This window comes from Colletotrichum costaricense (genome assembly GCF_030867565.1).
Source record: "Colletotrichum costaricense strain IMI 309622 chromosome Unknown Scaffold_16.1, whole genome shotgun sequence".
NCBI classification, from domain to species: Eukaryota; Fungi; Ascomycota; class Sordariomycetes; order Glomerellales; family Glomerellaceae; genus Colletotrichum; species Colletotrichum costaricense.
Window position 1 is genome coordinate 508,527 of NW_026848245.1, and position 20,688 is coordinate 529,214.

General features: G+C 53.5%; 5 protein-coding genes across 5 annotated transcripts; 4 read left to right on the plus strand and 1 right to left on the minus strand.

Annotated features, from left to right (window-relative positions):
* Positions 1 to 2,015: 2,015 nt before the first annotated feature.
* On the plus strand, positions 2,016 to 3,677 carry CCOS01_12959 (carboxylesterase; the record flags this gene model as incomplete). The annotated part of the gene is made up of 3 exons (XM_060461106.1): positions 2,016 to 3,071; positions 3,128 to 3,261; positions 3,317 to 3,677. 3 exons carry the CDS (start codon positions 2,016 to 2,018, stop codon positions 3,675 to 3,677), a joined length of 1,551 nt encoding a protein of 516 aa, XP_060308308.1.
* A 1,738-nt stretch (positions 3,678 to 5,415) lies between these two features.
* CCOS01_12960 (uncharacterized protein) lies at positions 5,416 to 6,527 on the plus strand (the record flags this gene model as incomplete). The annotated part of the gene is made up of 2 exons (XM_060461107.1): positions 5,416 to 5,579; positions 5,636 to 6,527. 2 exons carry the CDS (start codon positions 5,416 to 5,418, stop codon positions 6,525 to 6,527), a joined length of 1,056 nt encoding a protein of 351 aa, XP_060308309.1.
* A 3,482-nt stretch (positions 6,528 to 10,009) lies between these two features.
* On the plus strand, positions 10,010 to 11,817 carry CCOS01_12961 (sugar porter family MFS transporter; the record flags this gene model as incomplete). The annotated part of the gene is made up of 3 exons (XM_060461108.1): positions 10,010 to 10,220; positions 10,289 to 11,547; positions 11,605 to 11,817. 3 exons carry the CDS (start codon positions 10,010 to 10,012, stop codon positions 11,815 to 11,817), a joined length of 1,683 nt encoding a protein of 560 aa, XP_060308310.1.
* A 260-nt stretch (positions 11,818 to 12,077) lies between these two features.
* On the minus strand, positions 12,078 to 15,076 carry CCOS01_12962 (serine endopeptidase; the record flags this gene model as incomplete). The annotated part of the gene is made up of 4 exons (XM_060461109.1): positions 12,078 to 14,181; positions 14,237 to 14,454; positions 14,509 to 14,850; positions 14,918 to 15,076. 4 exons carry the CDS (start codon positions 15,074 to 15,076, stop codon positions 12,078 to 12,080), a joined length of 2,823 nt encoding a protein of 940 aa, XP_060308311.1.
* A 3,161-nt stretch (positions 15,077 to 18,237) lies between these two features.
* On the plus strand, positions 18,238 to 19,512 carry CCOS01_12963 (uncharacterized protein; the record flags this gene model as incomplete). Its single annotated transcript, XM_060461110.1, has 3 exons — positions 18,238 to 18,938; positions 18,993 to 19,088; positions 19,146 to 19,512. The coding sequence occupies 3 exons, from the start codon at positions 18,238 to 18,240 to the stop codon at positions 19,510 to 19,512; spliced, it is 1,164 nt and encodes a 387-aa protein (XP_060308312.1).
* Positions 19,513 to 20,688: the final 1,176 nt, after the last annotated feature.

Consider the following 20,688-nt stretch of genomic DNA (forward strand, 5'->3'; position numbering starts at 1 on the left):
CAAGCTCCTCACTCTAACTTGACTTGGACATATCTATGTCGAAGGATCATCGCTTATTGGTAGCTGCATACGAAGACTCGTGTTCTAGGCTTCTGTTTAAGGAAGCGCACAAATCAAGATGTCCGATCCTGTCTCCTAACTTATACAAGTAGTTCTCAGACTGAGACGTATGCGGGGAATTTGACAAGGGCGACTAAGTAGGTGGTATTAGAATCCTTCATCTGCTGTGGCGCGAAGTCTATCATCGCTTGTCAGTCGGTGATCTTCAGACTTTCCAAGGTCCAAGAAGGATTCAAACGCGTAGCCGCGAGCAACTTGTTGATCCTCGAGAAGCCAAAAAATCGAATGCCATTCGCGGAATTTTTTGACAGAACTTGAATTCGGATTGAACAGGACAGCGTGGTTGGCGCGCCTGGCTTTCATTAACGTTGAAGGAAGGAAGTCTAGGTGTCCATGGCAGGTGGAATATAATCCAGAAGGCCTAGAAGCATAAAGCACAATTAAAACAGCGAAAAAAAACTATAAATGTTCCCTTTTCCCGCGCTTCAACTGCTTTTATCTCTCGTATCTAAAAAGCCAGTCAATCGATCTTCTAATCACCTTGTCCAACTTCGGTCTGTGAGTATCGAAGCGTCTCAAACTAAGCCTCTGGTGTGCAAGACTAACGAGACCAGCACAAACCTTTGCACGCTCGACTTCTCAACCGATTCCAACCACAATGAAGTTCACCGCATTCATCATCACTGCTCTGGCAGCTGCTTGTGTCTCGGCCACCCCAATCGCCGAAGCCGAAGCTCCTGCGTTGACCTTCAGAGGTGAACAGTTGGAGGCTCGCGCGTATTGGTGCACTGCTTGCAAGAACGGAAAGCAAACCTGCTGCACCGCCACCCAGTGCAGCTCTGGCTACCCGTGCTAAGCGATGAGATTGGAACGACACCAGCCGAATCTATGTCGAATGGGACAAGCTTGAGGGCTCTGTGTGTCACTGTATGACACCAAGTGGGCAAATCTATGGCCGTTCTACCACCTTGCGCAATGGGCGGAATGGCTTGAGACGGAATCGCATAGCTTTCATGGGTCTCATAGGCGGTCATCGAAATGTTTAGTTGAATCTACTTGCTAAGGACGGTGACCTACTTTATCATCGAACTTGTTCTGTAATCTTGGATTTTTCAATGTGTGTCTTCTTACTTCTTGTAAGTGTGGGTCAATGCGATTAGTGCTCGACACCTCATTTCAAAGCAGGGCCATGGTCTGCACTCCTGTTCGGCTCTGCCCTGGCCGATGCGCACTCTCATTACTCCCGCAAAGTTGCTTCACAACCACTCCATTTCTGAACAAGTACTTGTTGTGCCTTGTGGCTTTTAGTGAAGTACTGAATCTATCTCTAGTTGATCTCTTGGAGATACGGGCGTAGCTCCTGAAATCGCAGCGGATCTATCGAAGTTATCAACTATCCGAGTTCCGCTGACAGGTTGCTGACGAGTTGCGGACCACGTTTGCAGTGGGTTCAATACTATCCCAATCCCCGTTCCCTCCGATCATCAAGCGGGTACTCAGGGGGAAAAGAGTTGTTTAGCAGCATCCGATTGCTGATCGACAGGTCCAGGTGGAGGGCGCGGCAGGGAGTTGACTCGCAAACCCATAGCAGAGACGTTTAACCCCTCCAACTCACCAATGACGCCCATCTCTCAACTGGAGAACTGCCGATGTCAACGTTGAATAGTGTGGGGTTCTGCCCACCAATTTCCGATGAAAGGCGAACCGTGCAACGTCTTGTTTCCTGTTCGGGCAGTGCAGAGTCGCGATGTTAGTGGACCACCGGTCCATTGAAGGATGTCATTCAGGAGTCGGGATTGCTAGGATGTCGAAAAATTGCGAAGAAGCCCCCCGACTTCCGGAGGACTTCCGTGATATAATTCTAAAGTCTCTCCTGATGCTGTTGAAGGAACAGTTGCCAAGCCACTTTCGTCAACTCCAGTCTGTCGCTTCAGTCACAGAGAGTCGCCTCCGTCATGATGTGCAACGCAAAGTTCGTGGCTACCTTTGCCGGCCTCCTCGCCTCCGCGAGCGCAGGTCCCAGCGTGCAACTTGAAAACGGTCTCACGGTCCAGGGCCGGATCGCCCCCGATGCCTCCAACGTCGCCGAGTTCCTTGGCATCCCCTACGCCGCGCCGCCTCTCGACGATTTGCGCTGGGAACCCCCTCAGCCCTATGTTGCTCCCCAGTCAAGTACTCCTTTCGCCAATGGAACCGTCCTCAACGCCACGGCGTTACCGCCCTCGTGCTGGCAGTACATCTCCATCCACCCTGCCATCCAGCGTGTGGATGTGCCTGAGTTCATGATCGGCGATGCCGGCATGGACGAGGACTGCCTCACTGCTAGCGTGTGGGCCCCTGCCGGCGCCGTTGCCGCTACCGGCGAGCAGCAAGCTTCCGGAGAGGGACTCCCGGTCATCATTTGGTTCTACGGCGGCGGCTTCGAGACGGGCGGCACCGATGTTCCCTACCAAATGCCTCAGAACTGGATCCAGCGCTCGCAGTCGCACATCTTCGTTACCTTCAACTACCGCATGAAGCTCTTCGGTTTCCCCAACTCTGCCGCGCTGAAGGAGCAGAACCTCGGACTGATGGACCAGCGCTTCGCTGTCGAGTGGATCCGCGACAACATCGCACAGTTTGGTGGTGACCCTGAGCGCATGACTATTTGGGGCCACTCCGCCGGTTCCATCGCCGTCGACTACTACAGCTTCGCGTACGCCGAGGACCCTATCGTCAGGGGCCTCATCATGGACTCCGGCACGGCTCACCTGGACCAGCTGATGAACCACGACGAGTCCCACTCCAATTTCACGTTCGTCGCACAGCAGCTTGGTTGCGGCAACTCGACAACCGCCGAGGCTGAGTTGGCATGCATGCGCAAGATTCCTGCAGAGAAGCTTGAGAACTTTGTGGCCACTTACAAGGACTCCGAGGTTACGCCTATCATTGGCTTCTCTCCCCAGGTTGATAACAAGATTGTTTTTGCCAACTACACCGAGAAGGCTGCTCTTGGCGAGCTGTCCGATCTTGTAAGTTGACTTCCTGGAGATGTTCTTAGCGAGAGTGATTTGCTAACAACTAACAGCCCGCAATCATCGGATTCAACGCCGCAGAGGGCCTCTTCCTTGCCCCTTACGATGCGGAGAACGGTCCCGATCCCGCCGTCGCTGATGCCTTGTCCTACCAGTTCTTCTGGTGCCCTGCCACCAAGACCACTAAGTGAGCCTTCCTCTTCTCCGCCGCAAGTAGCCCGGTTCTAACTGAAGGAACCCAGTGAGCGTTTGGCCGCGGGAAGGACCACATACCGCTACTACTACTCTGCCGTGTTCAACAACACCTCGCCCCGCCCGTGGATGGGTGCTTACCATGGTAGCGAGCTTCCCATGATCTTTGGCACACACGCCGACTTCCGTGGTAACTCCACCGTGTTCGAGTATGAGCTCAGCCACATCATGATGGATGCGTATGCCGCTTTTGTGAAGGACTCGACTGCGGGTCTGGACGCTATCGGATGGCCTGTCTACACGGCTGAGGACCGGCTTGTCCGTAGCTATGGCCAAAACAACAATGTCACCGTCGGCAAGCGCACACTGTCTGATATCGAGACAGAGTGTGCGAGCCAGGGGCTTTTGTAGATGTGTATGGTATTTTAATATTCGGTCCATATTATATTCCATCAACAAAACCTATAAATCACTTTTCACGAGACTTGTAAACTCAGTATGAACTCGAGGTAACTTTGAATTATGTGCGAAATGATTAGGCGCATTTTGTTATTGCCCCGCAATTAGCTTCCAACTTCCAAGCAATCGAGTAAGTAGTCCTAAGTTGTTTGTATTTGCATCTATCTTCCCGCAACATTCCATGTCCTGACGATACTTAGTAATACCTGTTTGCCATTGACCGCCGCGACCTGAGCCCTTGGAAATTTTGCCATATTCAACTTGAACACAGCGACTGGTTGGCTTAGAATGTAAATTGTTTTCTGGACTTCAGAGTTGCAGACAAAACTTGTAGTCTTGAGCTAGAGGATAGGCTAAAAGCTTGAAAACAGTACGGCCCTTTGCTCATGAATCCGAAGCAAAGTAACGTCATGAGGCATGAATGCACAACGCATTCACCCACATATTGTAGTCACTTTAATCTTCTCCTCCAACTTTACTTTCAAATCTTTTCACATTTTTGGCCAAGACAGTGACAATGATGCCCAACCAAATGCAGAGTTGTGGAAAGAAGTTTGAAAGCCAACGACAAGTGGTAATCAAAGAGCCTGGGTAACTTGAACTATTAAATTCGTTACATCTCACATACGCAGATTCGTCTCGTCAACTAGTGAACAGTTCTCATCATGTTCTACGAAATGTATTATATCCATCTGTGAACCCATACACCTTGATCTTCTTGGCTGTTCGTCTGAAGTGTTTGCTTTTCGTGACTCGTCCCATTGATGTTATCTCTATCGTCTCAACTTCTTCATCGTAAGTTGTAGTCCATCCAGTCGTCCCAGCTCTATCACAACAACTTTGGATAGCTCCAGCCGTCTGAACACTGCATGTCTTTCTAAGACTTGGGATATAGTGCCTTCCACCGTTCGTCCAGTCTACTAAACTCCGGATTGCTCCCGCCCTCCCTATTTCATGCGGCTTGTACAGCTCCCGGGAGCCGTTTCTACTGCGGCCTGCATGGTTCCCGTCACTCCATCCAACTGCGGCTTTGAAGACATCATGATTCCTCAGGACAACTCATCATGCTTAGTCGACAATCATGATCTGTCTACAATTGTGATTAGTCGTCGAGGGCTTTTCTTTTGTTTACCTTTCTCTTTCTCGTCGCATCGCCCACCTTCCAGAAAACTCTTCTTTTCCTCAGCCGCGATTTTGGTCAGAATTCAATCAAACATCAAGTACGCCATCGCGTATTATCATCGAAAGAAGCTTCAGCATTCCTCTTCATCGTGAGTTCTTCATTTTCTATCTTCTATTTTATCTCCCGAGAGATGTATCATTGTCGAAGAGCAGGATTACTGACCGCGCGGAATATTTCAGCTTCTCTATCCTCATCTTCGAGCGAATAGTCAACAATTCGACGAGTTCTTTCCATCGCCATCCTCATCAGTCGTAGCTACAAGCAGCGATTCTCATCATCGGACAGCATCGTCATCTACCCTACTCGCCGGATTGTCGACATCAGCATCCCGAGCCATCACGCCGTCACTGTTATCAGTGGTTGAACTCTTCCCCCAGTATCCTAAACACTTCAGCTTCATCTTCATCAAGCAGAACCATATCCTGTGAGTCTCCATCCCTGGACGATCGCCACGAATATTCTTTTCGTAAAGCCGTGCGATACTAATCTTCTGCGTAGCCAGATACAATGGAGAGCAACATGCAGCAGCAGCAGTCCGCTAGCCAGGCTTCTGGTAGCAACGCCTCTGGCGACAACATGAGCGCCCATGGTCATGACGCCCAGCAGATCCAGCAGCATCAGGCCCAGCAGCACCATGTGCTTGTCCCCAACCATCACCACGGCATGGTCCCGTAAGCACCAATCTCTCAACACTAACATATGATAATGCTAATCACCTTATGCTCAGGATTGCTCATGACCCCACTGCCCAGAATCAGCACCAGCTCGCGCTTCAGGTCCACGGCCAGGCTTTCGGCCAGAACAATCAAGCCCATCAGCAGATGCCCAACCCTGTCGGTGCCGGAAACCCTGCTGCCAGTTCGCAGAACGCCATCATGGCTGCTCATGGTACTCAGTCCCTGGCCTTCAGCCACGCTCTTCATGCCCAGCAGCAGGTGTACACCGCTATCGGTGCCGCAATGGCGGCTTCCAACCACAACGCCAACATGGCTGCTCAGCCTCATCAACAGCAGATTCCCAACGCTGTCGGTGCCGGAAACCATGCCCCCAACATCCATAATGCCATCATGGGTGCTCAAGCTCCCCAGCCAAGCCTCCCTGGAGCCGCCAACCCGATGCACTGTTCTAAGTGCCGCAAGAATGGCAATGTGGCGTGGAATACCCGCTTTCAGGACCCAGATGCACAGTCGCGCGTCTTGAAGACGTTCGCCACGTGCAACCACTGCAAGTGGTCACCTCGCTTGCAGGACGAGCCGGCTATCAACTGGGTCATGCGCAATGCCCCCTGGCTGGTCAACGACGTTGGGGCGTACTGCCCTTGTTATGTGGGCAGCGCGGGTAATCATGCCCCTCACCCCATGTGCCTCACCCGCACCCGCACCCGCGCGGGTGCTCCCGCTCCGGCCGCCCTTCACGCCGCTGCTCCGGCCGCTGTGCTCGCTGCCGCCCCCGCCCCGCCCCCGGCCGCGCCTCCTGCTGCTCTCCTTGGAGTTCCGCCTGCGGGCTTCGTGCCCAACCCTGTGGCTCCCGTCGCCCTGATGCTTCCTGATGCCGGTGATGCTGGCTATGACCTCGACGATGGAGATGCCGAGCTTTTCGTTATGCCTGGAGAGCATTAGGAGGGCGTGGCGTGTCTTTTTAGATTAGAAACCCTCCCCTTTCGGGGAGGGTAATCAATAAGTACAATAGATACTCAAGTTCCTAAACATCACTTTCTTCTTTCTGTTCCTCTAGATCCAGTGATTCACACAACATAGTGAGCTTCTTTCATAGTCTGGAAGTTTCCTACTCTTATTGCACGTATTCGCGTGAGAATCCGTTGCTGCCAGTGAAACTCGGGGCTCAGCGGGATTCATGTCGACCTTACTGCTCTATCACACCAGCTACCTCTGTGGCCTATCTGTAGTTGGCGCCGCTCAGAATGACGTTGACGATGGCGACCCAGAGCTATTTGTAATGCAGGATGAACACTAAGGTAGGCCAGAAGTTGGCATCATGTTAGATTAGAACTCGCAAGGGGAGGGTAGTTAAATAATACAACAAGAAGATTTGAATGCTCCAGAACATCACTTAATCCACTTTGCTCTGTTCCTTGTAGTCCCAGTAGTTCACACAACACAATGAATTTCTTTCACACTTTAGGAGTTGACTATCCCTAACGCACGTATTCGTGTAAGAATCCGCTGCTGCTAGTTGAGACCGAGGCTCGGCCGTACTTACCTATGTCATGCTCACTGCTCTATTACTCAAGTTGCCCTTTTCGCTCTGATGCTTCCTGATGCCGGTGGCGCTCACTATGACCGCGATGATAGAAATCCTGAGCTTTTTGTTATGCCAGGAAAGCACTATGGAGGATGTGGTGTGCCTTTTCAGATCAGCTCCTCGCAAGGGGTGGGTAGTCAATAAGTACAAGAGATTATTGAGAGCTCCTGAGCATCACTTTCCTCTATTCTCTAGATTCAGTAAGGTAGTTCACACAACACCATGAGTTTCGTTCACAATCAAGTTTCCTGCCCCTAATGCACGTATTCGTGTAGAATCCGTTGCTGCCAGTAAATGTTGAGGCTCAACGGCAGGTTATGGTCGTAACATCACGGCTCTAGTGGTTCCCATGACCCAGTGGCTTCAATCGAGGTGCTCTATGCAGACATGCGAGAACCACTCTCTTCGGAGCTCCACCTGCGGGCCTTGTCCCTAACCAGGTTGCCCATGTTGCCGCGATATAGACGATGGAAATAGACAGTTATTCATACCTTGGTATGAGGAGAGAGTTTATAGGATTTGTCGGAGACTAGACTTCTGATGCTTTGTTTAGCTCCCTCTAGGATTAGCAGCTCGAATGGGTTAATGTGCTCTTTTCACAATGTGAGAGTAAACGACCCCTAATGCACGTATCCGTATGAGACTTGGTTGTGACCAGTGGACGTCGAGGTTCGGCCGAGGCAGGCCGAGGAGGAGAAGCAGAATTGGAGAAGACAGGGAGTTGATTCGCGCGGAACTCCACAGCAGCAATTGCAAGTTGTGACTGGTTGGGACCTTTGGGGGCGACGGCAAGAGGAGGTTTGGAGCCGAAAGTCAAGGCACATTCCCTGTCGACCTGGCAGATGCTTGCAGGAAGATGGTGTCTACTTTCTGGGGGAATCGGATGGTGGGAGTGTCCCCTTGATTCGAACGTGACCCGACCGCGTCGTTGGGAGTAGCCAGTGATGTTTTCGGAATCGGCATCTGCATTGTAGGCAGAGCCAAGCACGGCGTATAGGTGTCAAATGTCAGCATCGATCAAGCTTCTCGTAGGTCTCCGTCCATAGTGTCTTCTCATGCCGTGTCCAATGCCAACAATGAGCCAGGAGGCAACGGACAGGCCAGAGTGAGCCGAATAGCCTCGGGAGGAAGGCGTGGTCAAAGTCGGCTGTTTAACGCAGGTCGATGGAGAGTGGATGTCGTTGTTGGTCGTAAATTGTGGTTGTTGTCGGGTGCAACCGGGGATGACCCATGGATACGTACTGCCCTGGGTAGCTCCGGAGCAACTGTGGAATTACCTAAGCCCGGCACGAGAAGAGGGGATACGTACCCAGGCATTTAACCGTTCGCTCTGCACCTCGAATTTTCAGTCTTCTCGTGACTGCTGCTGCTCTCGACTTCCACACCAAACAGGACATGAATCCAGCATATTCAAGCTGACTTCCTACGTGGAGGTACACAACAGCTGCACATCGCCTGCTGCAACGGCAATGAACCAACAAACGAAAGCGAGGTGGTGGCATTGCAGATGAAGGGCGCAAAACTTGGGGAAACCCAGCACAAGAGGTGTGGGCTGGGCCTGGATGGGGAAGTGCTTCAGCGCACCCGTCTGCTAACTGAACCGGCCATCAAGGCCTAGACGGCTGCCCTACAGTGGACTCCAGCGACTCCTCAGCGGCCCCGGGCATCCAGTGCGGCCCATCACGCCACTAAATCCCCAGACTTACCCCACATCTCCTTCCTCGTCGGGTCCGCCACGACCCGCCTTTTTCTCGCTAAGGGCGCGCTAGTCTTCGCCAAACGACCCTAATCCGTTCTTGGACGCGCTAGGCACATTGACTCTTCCGATCCCCCAGGCCACCCGCCGCCATCCCCAACCGTCAATTTCGTCCTTGGGAAAAGTTCCACCAATTGTCCTCCTCCAAGCCTCGGACGACATTTCCCTTCTAGCCTCTTGAAGTCAAGTTTGTCTCTTACGCTTCCTCTTTGCTTGATGCCTCGATCCCAGACTAACCACTGACCAGAAGCCCCCCCAGATTCGACGGTCCGTCGTCCCTACTGCGCCGCCATCCTGCCTCCCCCATCCTGACTTATTGTCAGTCACAACCAGTCACGAGTTCTCCCCCTTGTCTCCAGACTCGTTACGAAAGACTCCTCGAGGACGAGAACCCCGGACTCGTTTTGGCACCACATCGACCACGGCCCATCAGTAATCTGCCTCTCCCCGCCCCCGGCTGGCTTCCCTTGGCCACTCCCGCCGGCGTCTTGGACGTTTCGACCATTCACAGCTTGTCAACTCCCTCGTCTCTCTCCGCACTCTCTTCCCCATGGCTTCCTTCACCCACTCAACATCTTCCAAGACCGTCAATCCCGCCGCTAGCCACAAGGCCCCGATCGGCTTTCCACTTGAATGTGGGTTCTGCCTCGCACATGGCCAGCATTTCCCATGCCCGCCCAGACATCCAGTACCATGAGGAGAACATGGCTTGAGCGTGAACGGTATAGCCTACCCCGGCCGGCACGACGAAGGATCTCCAACACGGTTTGATTGGGGAATGGCCCATCCATAGAGGCCAAGCTTGGGGGAAACAAACTGTTTCTCCACGGGGTCGGCTCAGGCCAACCGTCCCATCCTCGTCCCAGTACCATGCATATTCTGCAGACTGCAACCATGGCATGAGACGAGAGGAAGCCGACTGTCTGGTACCACCTTGATCTCGCCTCGACGCGACTTTAAAATACTACAACTGCCCACCCCCAGTTCACCGTGCCTGGTCCTCCTGTCTCTTCTCGATACGACTCTGCTCCAGGAGCTTGCCCATCGTCAACAGCTTCAAGCAGCCCCAGAGCGTTCGCAGCCATGTCCAACGACATCACCCAAAAGACGGCTTCCCAGCCACAAGACCCTATCCATGTCGAAAAGGGTCCCTCTCACATCACGCACCTCAATGATGTGAGCCTCGACGACAAGGGACTCAACAATGAGGCCCACGAGGGTACCAACATTGAACACAGCTTCGGTGTCTGGCAAGGTCTCAAGACCTACAAGCGCGCCGCCTTCTGGTCCATCCGTGAGTTGTCCCCCTAAAACGGGCCTTCTGCTTACAAGTAATCGTCTGACGCTTCTCCTCTTCGCCAGTCATCTCAACCACGGTCATTATGGAGGGTTACGATGTCACCTTGATCGGCTCCTTTTATGGTTATCCCGCGTTCCGCGAAAAGTACGGTGAATACCTCGACGAGGAAAACGGCTACCAGATCTCTTCGTCCTGGCAACAGAAGTTCAACGCCATCGGAGCTGTCGCAAACATCGTCGGTGCCATCCTGAACGGATACTTCACCCCAAAGTTCGGTCACCGCAAGGTCCTCATCGTTTCTCTTGTCTGGCTCGCCGCCTTCGTCTTTGTCGTTTTCTTCGCCCACAACATCGAGATGCAATTGGCTGGTCAAGTTCTCTGCAACATTCCCTGGGGTGTCTTCGCCACAACTGGCCCTGCGTACGCTGCCGAGGTCACGCCCCTTGCTATCCGTGGATACCTGACTTCCTACGTCAACCTGTGTTGGTGTATCGGTCAGTTCATCTCTGCCGGTATCCTCAAAGGACTCGTCGACGTCAAGGGTCAGTGGAGTTACAAGATCCCCTTTGCCGTGCAGTGGGTCTGGCCCATCCCCCTCATCATTGCCGCTTGGCTCGCCCCTGAGTCTCCCTGGCACCACGTTCGTCAAGGCAACCTCGATGCGGCCAAGAAGTCGCTCGCGCGCCTCTCAGAGCCTGAACACAACGTTGATCTGGATGCCACTGTGGCCATGATGGTCCATACGAACAAGCTCGAGATTGATGAGCAAGCCGGCGCTTCTCTGTTCGACTGCTTCAAGGGAACCAACCTCCGACGTACCGAGATCGCTTGCATGGCATTCATGTCTCAAATTACCAACGGCGGCGCCCTCTGCTACTCCGGCTCCTTCTTCTTCCAGCAAACTGGAATCAGTCCCTCCGCTTCGTACGCCATCAGCTTGGGAGGTACCGGAATTGCTTTCCTCGGCACTTGCATCTCTTGGCTTTACATCTACAAGTTTGGTCGTCGTACAATCTGGATTGTCGGATTCTCTCTTCTTGTGGCCTGCTTATGGATCATCGGATTCTTGTCTGTTGCCCCGAATCAGACTGATGGCATCATCTGGGGACAGTCCATCCTTTGCGTCGTGTGGCTCGGCTTCTACTCCATGTCCGTCGGTCCTATCGTTTACACCCTCGTCGCCGAAGTTGGCTCTACCCGTCTTCGCACCCAGACTGTCGTCTTGGCTCGCAGCACTTACTACGTCGGTAACATTATCTGCGGTGGTCTCATCCAGCCCAAAATGCTGGCACCTGGTGACTGGAACTTGAAGGGAAAGACCGTGAGTTACCATACCAATTCCAAGCAGCATCTATGCATGACTAACTTTGGCATATAGGCATTCTTCTGGGCTGTCCTTGCTACCCTTACCTGGGTCTGGGGTTACTTCCGCATGTTCGAGACCAAGGGCCGCACCTTTGGCGAGATGGATGTCATGTTCCAGAAGGGTGTCTCGGCTCGCCAGTCCGGCAAATACCAGCTCACCTCGGAAGAGGTTTTCATTGCCGAGCAGCACCAGACTCTAAGCAGAAACCAGACGGAGAAGTTGTGATTTATGATCAAGTTTACAAGTTAGAGATACCAGAACATAATCCCTTTCGAGGGAGTAGTCATTTATAGCCATCAAGATCAGACGATGAAACTGCTAGCACGCATGCACCCGAGCTTGTCGAGTTCAAAGTCGGAGACATAATACCCAATACGAAGTATATTTCTTGCAGAGATGATCTTGTCTCTATACATGAGCGACAGTACCTACGCGCTGCTACTGCTATCATGCCACACAACCCTTACTTAACTTCGAACAAACACTCAAACTGACAGAGGCAAGACTTCAAAGGCTGGAGTCTCGTAGACATCCCAATTATCTGAAGCCTCAGGGTTCCCAAACGGAACCAAAGCAGCGAATCGCATCTTATACTTGCCAGGCGCGATCTGCGTACCATTCGCCAGACGACCCAGCCACCACAACTCAACACCGTACACACCGACGATGTCTCTAGGCACGTCACGCATGGGCAGCGTGATGATATCGTTCGGGTCATCCACACTAGGATCGATAAACGTCTTCCCCGAGGCCTTCGCCCAGCTCGTCGCCGCGCCCACGAAGCCAGCCTGGCCAACGACGGGAGGGTACTTCCAGTCTCTCTCCACCCAGGAGGCATCGAAGATGTCCCATCGCAGCTCACGTGTAGCGTACTGAATGCGGGCGTACAGGTTGGGGAAGTCCTGGACCGCAGGGTCAAGGTTGAACGTGAAGTTGGATTTCTGGGCAATAGGGATGTCGCTACGCGTAGATGTGATGCGCGGGAAGCCCGTCGGATACTGGAACATGATACCCACGTCTTTGTGAAGGTCCGCAGCCAGACCTAGGTACGGCACACCGAGCGTCTCACCGTTGCTTCCCTTGATGAGGACCTTTCCGCTGTAAAGGGGCAGCTTGGCCGGATCAAGGCTCTGGGCTGCGGCGTCGGGGTAGTTGAAGCCGAACTGAGCAGTCTTCGTCTCTCCCGGCTGGACAGTCAGGGGGCCAGGAAAGGAGATCGACGGCGTCATCTTCTGGGGCGCGGCCATGACCTCCTCGAACCACGCAATCTTGGGCGTTCCCCACGCAGTCGGGTCAAGGTTGACGGTGTTCATGCCGCCAAACTCCTGCTGCTCAAAGGTGTACGTCACGGGCTCGGTACCGGCGTTGGTGATGTCGACGGCATGGTACCGGCTGAAGTGATGTGTGTCGTTGAGTGCGAACTTGGCAAAGGAGAGGGTGGTGCCGTACTCGAGTACTTTGGTGGCGTTGATGAGACCCGTTCCAACTTGTGCTACGGGCGCGAAGAAGTCGTATGGGTTGTTGTTGAGCTGGCCGTCGTCCCATTTGATCGCCTCGCCGGAGGAGATGAGACGCATGGCGAGGTTCTTTGCCCATTCTGGCCCGTGAACGCTGCGTCCTCCGAACTTGCCTGCCCAAAGCGCCGCGACGCCGGCGACGTAGGGACAGCTCATAGACGTGCCGCTGAGGATGGCATACCCGCCGCCGACATACGAACTCAAGATCTGGCCACCGGGGGCTGCGACATCAGGCTTGATGAAGAGGTCATTTGTGGCGCCAATGGAAGTGAAGGAGCTCGCAACACCGCTGTTTTCTTCGTTCTTGATGCCGACGATGTGGAAGATGGGACGTTCGGTGAAGTCTGCCGTTACCTTGCCGCCCGCGCGGACGGTATCGATGATGGCGGCACCGACGCGCGCGTCTACCATTGCAATGAGGCTTGAGGTGTCTTCCGTTGTTGGGCGCACGAGCGGCATCTCGTTGCTGTAGAAGAGGATATGCGAGGCGTTGAAGGGGGCTAGGTTACGCTGCTTCTGATCAAAGTTGCAGCCTCCCCGGCGGACGAGGGCCACGACTCCCGTCAGGTCCGGGGTAGTTCCCGCGGGGAGAGGGTTGCACGCCTCATCTGCGGTGCTCGAGTTCAGAATCAGGGGCACGATAGGCCAATCCTTCACCTCGGAAGGGTACCAATCCTCAACAGCACGATACGCAACCCTCGTCTCATTCGTCTCCCCGTCCAGGGAGAAAACTCCCCGGAACGACGAAGACGCGAGCACGTCAGCCTCGACAGAGGCCACGGCGACGACGTGCTCGCCCGAGGAACCGCTGCTGGCGGCGTAGGCGCCGGCCTGCCCGTCGTTGCCGGCGGAGATTGTGATGACGACGCCCTGGTCTACCAGGCGCGTGGCCACGACGGCCCAGGCGTTGTCTGTGAAGCCGCTGATGCCGCCGATGGAGGAGGTGATGATGTCCACGCCGGCTTCGTAGGCTGCGAGGAAGGCCTCGATGAGGGTGTCTTCGTCGGTGCCGTCTACTGTGCCGAAGACTTTGTAGGCGTAGAGGGTTGCTGCTGGGGCGACGCCGGTGAGGCTTGAGGGCGTGTTAGCCGGGGAGGTTCGATGTGTGATGAGAGGTATGGACTTACATGCTGCTGTTACCGGCGATGATGCCGGCTACGTGGGTTCCGTGGCCTTGCTGGTCCAAGGGGTCGGCATCGGGGTTCTTTACTTGACCCTCGTTCGGCCAAGCTGAAGCTGTTAATATCTGGATGACTGAAGAGGGGTTCTGAGTGAACTCACATCCATCACCAACAAAGTCATAACCACCAGCAACCTTAAAGCCCTCACCAAATCCACCACCGAGCTGTTGTATGTCAGAAACTCACCGAGCTGTTCACACGGAGACTCGTTCACGTACCGCTTCATGAGTATACCAAATCCCAGTATCAACAACAGCAACCTTAGCCCCCTTCCCTAACACACCAGCCTCATGCAACTTATCGACGCCAGTCATGTGGTGAATATCATAGTCGATGGCAGTAGCATTCTCCACGAACGACGCAAGCGGCGTGCTGGGCGCAAGCTTCAACTTGCGGGACTGCCATGCCACTTTGACGGGCTCGAGCGCTTGCAGAGAGTCAATGTTCTCCACGTCCGTCTCGACGGCGGCACCGGTGAAGATGTCACTGGTGAAGACGCGGAGGACCTTTGCGCCGCGCTGATTGGCGATGTCGGCGGCTAGGGCGGATGCGTCGGCGCCCTGAGTAGTGTCAGCATGGCCTCTGTATTGGTTGGCAGAGTTTGAGAAGAAGAAGGATGAGATGTACCTTGTCGAACTCGACGATGAAGCGTTTGGGCTCAACTGTCGTCTTGTTTGCCGCGGTCTCGGGGGCGTTGTCATCAGCTCGGCGCATGAGCGGGTGATTGCTCTGTGCGGCGATACCTACCACGCTCGTGGCGGCAAGCAAAAGAGTGGACAGATGCATCCTGCGTCAAGGGGCGATACCCTTCTTTCTGGCGATTAAACGAATGTGGAATCACAGGAGATCTGGTGACATGAAGCCATAACCCTCGAAAGCCTCTTTCTCAACTGTACAAGAACATTCTGATGGCATTATATACAGTAACGACACCATCGCGACTCGTATCTTGAGCATCTAATTTCCATTATCCAGCGCGTCCGGCGTGTTGTTGCATTAGCCAGTGACTCCAACGCAAGTGACATGCCAATGCAATCGTAGGTCGTTCGTATTCGGCGCTGCGACCCTATCAAGCATGGGTTACCGACAAGGGCATTCATTAAACCTCTTGGCAAGTTGAGGGGCTATCTACTACTGTTATCCTCATCACGCTTCTCATCAACCTACGGCCGGAGCTGTATTCAGAGAGTTATCTGTAGATCACACGATACGCCATATCTCGAGGATAAGACTACATCTGCAACTCATAAAGTATGTTTCATGATCAAGAAGCCGACGCCGGCTCTGCCATGCCTTTTCCTCGTGTCCAAAGATTCGAGAGTGGCTTGATTGCCAACGCAACTTCACATTTGGGCCTAGCACGACTCCATGGCCAATGTAACCCTGTTGACGACCTTCTCCTTTCTCTCTTGCTTGCCCTGCAGGCAAGCTGCAGGAGCTGCAGGAACGGAGGCTCCGTGCGATGCATGCCAACATGTGCCAACACCAATTCGTTCGGCTAACCTGTAATAATGCGGAAGAAGCAAACAGGTGGGCCAACTTTCCACGGCGTCCGAGGGGGCATGCGGATCCCGGGGATGCCAATCGGGGTCTATCATGGCCGGCCGGAAAATGTGGAATATCGCGGCAATTGACAGCGATGAGTGAACGGACATAGTGTGTGCAGACTTTTTATTTCCCGGTACCTTAGTTGTGCGTGAGAGTCATTAGTGAAGTCATCCAACTCTACTCCTTCACCCGCACAGACGGCGAGATTTCGACAGTTCCAGATGACAGACTGAATCGAAAAGAGGGAAATTCGGTCTCGCGGACTGTGGCCAAAGGCCGAGCGTAAAGAACAACACTATGGCGGCAATGAGACGACTGGTTTCCATTCATCCAACTTGACAGACGACAGACGTCTAGTTTCAAAAGGAACCGATAAATCTGCCCAAAAGCATCCAAAACAATGGCGCCGTAATCCCAAGACGGGACGACTTACGACTTTGAAGGGAACCAAATGAAAACCGGCGAATGGGATTGGTTAATCGGCAGACGGCAGTCAAAAAGCAAACAAGCTGCCGGCGTCTCGAGTGTCCGCGTGGCGTAGACCATAGCGTTTCTGGCCCGAGACACGAATGTTTGTCTTTCCCCGCAAACCGTGACATGAGCTCGACGCTTGGTCCAGGAAGCGGTCGTCGAATATTCTGGTTACACTGCGTATGTGCTTGGTCTGTGGTTAATAACGTCATGTTCCTTGGCAGTTGGTATTTTTGACGTTCCACCGACAGGGCCTACATGCGACTTTGTTTCCAAGAGCGATTGAAACTCCTAGAGACAACTCACAGTATATCCAAGAGATATTCTAGTCTGACAAATGGCTCTGTAAGTGGGATACCTTTCGCACTGCCTTCATAGTCTTGAGTTATGTGGGATAATTGCCTCATGAAGCTATCACCCAAAGACTCATAGTGGAAGATGGTATTTTCTGGGACGAGATGATCATCTTGGCCAATCTCGATGGCTCGAGCTCGCCCAGTCATTGCTTGACATGAGTGTTAGGACGATATACAATGAGACGGCGCGACGATCTTGGCTTGTTTCGCTGGCCAAGACATCAGGTTGCTTGGTCTAACATCAACCCAACTCGCCCCATCTTCAACGTCCGCCACACAATGAACCATCCATCCGGTTCAGAGACTGGAGGGACAACTGCCATTCGTTGTGAGAAACAGCTGACATTGAAAGAAGGCTGACTAGCCTCAACTGCTTCCGCCCAAAAGTTTGAGTTAAAGTTTGGGGTCAAATGCTTCAGGCCAGGGATGACACCTCGACACGCCGTTTTACCACGATTTCATAAATCGCCCAGATAGGGCAAGATTCGCTTCGCTGCCGCGTAAAGAAGCGATCGAGCCAAGACTCCTCACTTGTTTCCTGTGTTTCCTGTGTTTCGTCTGCCATCCCTGTTCAGCCCTGGGAAAAGCTTATGTTTACTCTTCCTTCCAACGACCTCCCCCTTTGCCCTTTCAAGTCATCGCCGGGAGCTTAATGACTTGCCCAACGATGGATAGAGGAATACGGATGCCGTGCCGGATGAAGATTCTCGCTTCCAACCAATTGCCATCACCTTCGCCTTCCGCGGCGAACTCTGATAGCAAGCGCTCTCCTAGCTGGCCGGGGTTTGTTCACTGTTCCCTTTGTCCCAAAGCACGATTCCCATGCTTTATACTTTAAGGAACAAACACTGTCCGCCGCACCAGCTGCCTCTGCGGCTGCACCCTCCTCGCGTCCGCGTCCACTCAGCGTCCATCGGGATAATATCGTTATGCTTCTTTCCGCCAAGCAAACAACCTTAAGCCTGCTAAGCGCTTGGCGAAGGCGGGAGAGATCTTCAGGGGGCCTCTAGAAGCAGTCGCTAACTTCAGGAACATACTTGCCAAGGTGCCGACGACTTGCGCTACGTGGGATAAAAGTCTTGTTTCTGTCTTGGCTTGCCGGCTCCCGATGTAAGGTGACCCTGCCTGTCGGTATTGTTCTCCGGTCGATAAGCTTGAACTGCCGACCGCGACTATCCTCAAGTGACCTCAACTTACCCCTGGCCTAGTTCCCAAGTGGACATGGGAACGAAGTTAAGCTTTCCAAGATGAAGCATTGCGGTTGGTAGTATTTGCCGATGGTCAACGTGCCTTGGATCCAGTTCATCGAACCAGTCAGTGCGTTCCAGGCACGATATCAACGTTTCAGGAACGGACCACGGTCACGGCCACTTTTTGCCGCGAGGAACAGCCAGACTGATGTCAATGGAAGGGGATGGGAGGGGATGTGTGGGAGTGTATTCGCGATTCAGGTGTTTGCTAAATAGTCTCGACACGAACCTCTTCTCCAAGCTCGACACGCTCGTGTGTATCTGTCGTAATTCTGCCAGACTAAATCTGTCATCCAAACCCCGCCACAAGATCCATAATGCGATGTGGACAATGAGCGAAGACGAGCTCGTGGCCGCCTCGCCGCCCCCGCCGGGCGTCGTATCCAACTTCGACAATCCCGCCGAGTCCCTCGTGCCACAGGTATTGATCGTCGCCATCCTGCTCAACCTCCTGGCCATCATCTTCTGCGGGATCCGCCTGTACACGGTCAAGGTCGTGATTCACCGCCACCAACGCGACGACGACCTCATCTTCATCGGACTGCTATTCGCTACGGCATACTCGGTGATACAAGTCTACGAGACGAGGAATGGAGCCGGGCACCACATCTGGGACGTGAGCCGGGCCGACGCTGTGGCTTTCCATAAGCTGAGCATGGTTGATCTCGCGGCGTACAGCCTCTCCGTTCTCTTTACAAAGGCCTCGATTCTCGTGTTCTACCTGCGCTTCCCTCTCAATCGCGCTGTGAAAATTGTCGTATACGTGGTCATGTTTGCGACGGTAGCGTACTCGCTCGCTGGCGCGCTTGGCTGGGCATACCTCTGCACCCCCATGGAGAGGATTTGGGATATGGACGTGCCGGGAACCTGTGTTGACCGGTCGATGTGGTGGCTGATGCTATCCGTCTGCAACGTCGCCACCGATCTCGCTATCTTGCTGCTACCGATCTGGATTCTCTCGCCCCTATCATTGAGGTTGGTCAAGAAGATTGAGATGACGATCTTCCTCATGGCCGGAGGCTTGTAAGTTGATTCTGCACATTGAGGACAACAAGACATCCCTAATGCCTTCTCTAGCGTCCTCGGGCCCAGTATCGTCCGCATGGTCATGATTCCTCTCGGCTTCAACAATGCCGATTTCACCTGGACCGCTTCAATAAGCATCATCTGGTGGTAAGTAGCTCCCCAGCCCCGAACCTAGGCATATTTGATGGCTAACTCTGTGCCTAGCGTTGTGGAGGCCAATGTCGGCATCATCTGCACCTGTCTACCCTTCCTCAAGGCTTTCATGAAGCACGTGGCACCGGGCATCGCCAAACGATTCTACGTTCCGGGCGAGCCGCAATCACCCACGGTCTTTGACCGCGCTGCCGCTCTACAGAGCCTGCCGCCAGTTCCCAAGTCAGCACGACGCAAGAGCTTCGGCAGGCAGGCCGTCGGTGACGTGCCGGACGCGGAGATGCGCACGGTTCGATCAAATTGGCCGTTGAAGAACGAAGAGCCCTCTGATTACGTCGAGTATCAAGATGTGAGACTGTCGCAAGACCACAAGACGCCGTACCCTGCGAAGCCTGTGGATGTGACGGAGATGGTGTGAATTGGCATAGGCTGCGTTTATTTGTTGATGATACCCCCTTGGTTTAATGCATGTCGAACTTCTTTGGCCTTAGTTTGAAGGTTGCAAGGGGAGGGTGTTGGGGTCAGTGGTGACTCGGGTAAGTTCTGATTTCTCTTGGCTCATTCTATCATTGTTTGCTGACAAACTTCGTCAAGATGTGATGATGTTGCGGGCACCGACGCACAGGTGTGAAACGATCCGGTGGGATCACAGGCGTCTTACCCACTCCAACTGAGCCTGCGCCGCATCGGACATGTCTATCGTCCGGCTCCTTGGCTCACGGCACTCGCCTCGGAGCCGTGGTCTGGTGTACGGTGTACCAAAGTTCTGTGCTTTGCATCTCGACAGACGTAATGTTTGTTGATGTGCTCGGCGATAGCGAGATTGTCATGACGCGAGGATCTCGGATTGGAGAAGTCAGAGGTCATGTAAACGTGGTTCGGACCATATTTCCGTGAGTGTGACGGAGGTGTTTGCGAGGATTGGATCTCAAGGGCAAACCGCAAAGTCTTTGAAGGTGGTCAGCAATTAGTTAAGAGCCTAGCCAAAGCATATTAATAATGGAGAACTGAACAACTGAAGAGCAATAAGCTTCAACTCGAGAGTCCGCTCTCTGGCGCCGCTCTAAATGATGCTTACTTCAGAGATTTTTACCATAAGGCCAACCAATCTCGGCGAGGCACGCACATGCCAACGGCTCATGTCACCATCGCCGTAGTGGAGACCATTCGGCGCCGAGATCTGCAAAAGGGGTTCGAGATTGCAGTGTTTGGTAACAAAATGGTACTTCGGCCTCGGCGCTCATGAGAGCGCCGCACGCCGAAAGGATCTCCATCACCGCCGCCAGAGCGCGCCAAACCCACACCATCTCGCGCCGCGAGCAGTGCTAGTGCACCAAATCGCTGGAAACATTGGTCTAGATTGGAAGCAAACTTGACTCAATGACCAGATTTGGGACCCTCTCGGTCGTAGCGGAAACCGATTTCTAATGCGATAATGGCCCCTGGCCTATCTAGGGTGACGATGCAGATCTCCCTGCGGCGTCCGGTACGGACATGGGCCGCTGTCGCTGAGATTCCTTCTCTTTGTCGTTTGGCCTCCGGATCTGATCCTCTTCCTTCTGTTCACATGAAGAAAGAATCTTGAGAAATACTT